General features: G+C 35.1%; 1 protein-coding gene across 4 annotated transcripts in view; it reads left to right on the forward strand.

Moving 5' to 3' along the window:
• Ptpn4 (protein tyrosine phosphatase non-receptor type 4) overlaps window positions 1-3,600 on the forward strand; it is a 181,470-nt gene that overhangs the window by 101,031 nt on the left and 76,839 nt on the right. For all 4 annotated transcript variants that reach the window (XM_050124440.1, XM_050124438.1, XM_050124439.1 and 1 more), the window contains one exon: window positions 1,362-1,534. In XM_050124440.1, coding sequence (XP_049980397.1) covers window positions 1,362-1,534 — 173 coding nt within the window. The remainder of the gene's footprint in view (window positions 1-1,361; window positions 1,535-3,600) is intronic.

Genomic DNA, 3,600 nt, shown 5'->3' on the forward strand with positions numbered 1-3,600 from the left:
TGTGAGAGCCTGCCTAAAAACTAATAACAAGGTAAACATGGCAACCCAAAGCTATAATCCCAGCATTTGAGAAACTAAGAGGGTTATTGCCACAAGTTCAAACCTGGCCTGGTCTACAGAAGAGGCCATGCTTTACCCAACCTTCCCCCCCGCCCCGCCGCCACCGAAAGTCCACATGGCCATTAACATGAAAGGATGTTGAATTTTATTAGTCATCTAGAATAGGTGTAGGTCACAACCAAAATGTTCCACTTCTGCCTGTCTATCAAGACAGTGAAGTAAGAAAGACTGAAATTAGGTGGTGTGGTACATGATTATAATGCAGTACCCAAAAGATAAGGTAGGAGAACTGTCATAAGTTCTAGTCCAGCCTGAACCACATAGTGAGTTCCAGGCCAGCCTAAGTTACAGTGTGAAATGCTGTCTCAGTAAACAAATACAAAACCAAAACAGAAATTTGCAGAACTGGGTAGTATATAGATAGAACATACTCTGTTGTTGGAAGTATTAACCACTCAAGCTAAACATATATGTTATGATCCAGGAACAGAAATATATACATGTATATACAGATGATAGGGATATATATATACACACACATATATATATATGTGTGTGTATATATATATATACACTCATACATACACATACAACATTACTCTTCTATCCCAAATGGGAAATATCATATGTCTATGCACATTAGATAAACTGTTGTGGCTATATTACAATAGAATACCAAGAAAAATGAAAACAAGTTGACTTATTTATGGTCATGACAAAAAAGTAATCATTAGAAGATAATCTAGTGTAAGAAGGAGTGGAGAGTATTACCAGGGGGCATAGAACGATCTGTCATAGTCTGCATTGACTGGTCGCATTGTCTGGAGTCAGAACTCAGGAGATATGTGCTTTGCTGTAATGTGGTTTATGCAAAAAAGAAAAACTAAAGTTATTCAGTTTTAGCGCTAGTCAGTTTATAATGCGATTTTGTAATAGTGCTTGGAGGTGCTGAAGATTCTTATTTTTCATCAAGGTACAATGCAATTTGTGGGCCTATTTTAAATTTAATTTATGGTCCAGGATTATATTTTGAAGCAGACTCATAGCTAATAAGATTTGAAAATGGTAAAAAAATTTAAACTTATTTCTAACTATGATAGAGAATAGAAGTCCCTAAAGGTTGTAAAATTACTAAAATGCATTTTACTTATCTTTTCACTTAGTTCACTGAGTTGTTGTTGAATAAACAAAACCTTAAAGGAGGAGATTAATGTTTATAGGGCTTGCTTAATTCATCTGTCAAAAGTATTATCAGATCCTGATATTTTCCCATATTCTCTGAATTTTGTCCTTTAATACAGCATGAATCTAGAGAAACATTGCTGGGATTTAATATGGTGAATTACAGAGCATGTAAAAATTTGTGGAAAGCGTGTGTAGAACATCATACATTCTTCCGCCTGGATAGACCACTTCCACCTCAAAAGAATTTTTTTGCACATTATTTTACCCTGGGTTCCAAATTCCGGTACTGGTAAGTACTACTTTTATACTAACACTTTATTTGGGGAGATTTTGTTTCCCCTTACCTTTAGATTAAAGGTCAAAGGCTAGAGAAAGGGCTCATAGATTAAGAGCACTAGCTTCTCTTCCAGAAGGACACAGGTTTAATTCCCAGCACCCACATGGCAGCTCACAATATTTGAAACCCCAGTTTCAGGGCAGACATCATCCTCTTCTGGCCCCCAGGAGCACCAGGCATGCATGGAACACAAACATGACAGACAAAACAGCCATATCATAAAATAGATTTTAAAAATAAATGAATTCTAAATACAAAGCAATAGAATCATTGTTAGTCACATAACCTACAGAGTCAAAATCCTTTCTATACGTCTGTATCAGTACATCATATGATTTCTTGTGATGCATGCTAAGCTTGAAGACCTGTGCTTGTGATTGTGCTGTAGATAATTATTTTATTTAGTAATTAGCTATCTATTTGTATAGTTACAATCTCAACAGATTTTATAGTTCCCAGTTTATTAAATATATGGAAACTTCTATAAGATATGTTCATTTCATTTGTAACAGCTAATATATAGTCTACAGTTTAGCAGTTCTTGGAGTTATCCAGCCTGAAAGAATTCAAAACAACCATTAAGCAAGCAGACAAAAAAGATCCCCAGATCCTGACATTTTCCTGTATTCTTTGTCTATAATTCAGCATAAATTCAGAGAAATAACTTTTCCTAAAATTATGTCTTAAAATTTTTTCCTTTATTTTCATTTTCTGTGTATGGGTGTTTTGTCTGCATATATATCTATGCACCACATTTGAGCAATGCCCAGAGAAGGTAGAAGAGAGTCCCTGAGTTTGGAATTATAGGTGTCTATACTGTTCAGGTGCTAGTAATCAAACCTGACTTTTCTAGAAGAGCAATCAGTGCTCCTAACTACTGAGCCGTTTCTCCAGTCCTCCTAAATATATTTTACTTATTCTCTTTAAAGTAATTTTTTGATGGACTCATAATGAGGTGTAGTGTAGCCTTTGCTGTGTATGCAGCATTTAATCACTAGCTATATCTACAGCCTCAGATGTGCATCATGCCCTTGTGTTGGAATATTCTAAACTCTGTCTACTCTCTGTTGAAATAAGAGCGGCGGGGCTGCGTCCCCGGCACCCGGCCGCCCGCATGGCTAGCTTATGCCCAGAAATAATTACACGGAAACTATATCCTTTCAAACACTGCCTGGCCCGTTATCTGTAGCCTCTTATTGGCTAGCTCTTACATATTGTTCTAACCCATTTCTAATATTCTGTGTAGCCCACGAGCTGGCTTACCAGGGAGGATCTTAACCTGCCTCTGTCTGGAGTGGGAGAATCATGGCGACTCCTCACTCAGCTTCTTTTTCCCAGCATCCTGTTCTGTTTTCTCAGCCTACCTAAGGGTTGGCCTATCAAATGGGCCTAGGCAGTTTCTTTATTAATAAGAAATCACTCCCACATCAACTACCTATTTTGAAATTTACAATTAATGCCAATCATAATGAATTTTCTGTGCTATATGAGAAGTAATTTTCCTATTCAACTGTGACTTTGGCATTTAATAACTTTAAAAAATTTTTTCTTTGGGAGAAAAAAAATTCTCCCAAAGGCAACAAAAAATAATTTTGAAGAAACCCTGATTAGTCTAATCTGTAGAAGTCTAAAATAACACATAAAAGCTAGTTTTGAAGTGGAATCTAGTACGACTCATGCAGAAAAAGTTACTGGTGATTTAATAAAATAAATCGTATTCATTTTTATGTATTTTTATTTTTGACTTTCAATCTCTAATATTTTATGATGGAAGAAATTGTTATATGATAAAAAATGTTTAGATATACTTCTAAAAGATTACTAACATAAACCCGAATATCTATAAATGCTCAATGTGTAATATCAGTAAATATAATAACAACATTTGTGCATGATATATCACTTAAAATATATGCCTGTCACCCCATGGAAAGAAATTTAAGTATAGGAATTCAGTATCAGCCATGAAGTAGAATTTTACTTTATTTATTTTTACCAAAAAAAAAAAAAAAAAAAAA

Source organism: Alexandromys fortis, unplaced genomic scaffold (assembly GCF_014885135.2).
Source record: "Alexandromys fortis isolate MF-2015 unplaced genomic scaffold, M_Fortis_MF-2015_v1.1 scaffold_232, whole genome shotgun sequence".
Lineage (NCBI taxonomy): Eukaryota > Metazoa > Chordata > Mammalia > Rodentia > Cricetidae > Alexandromys > Alexandromys fortis.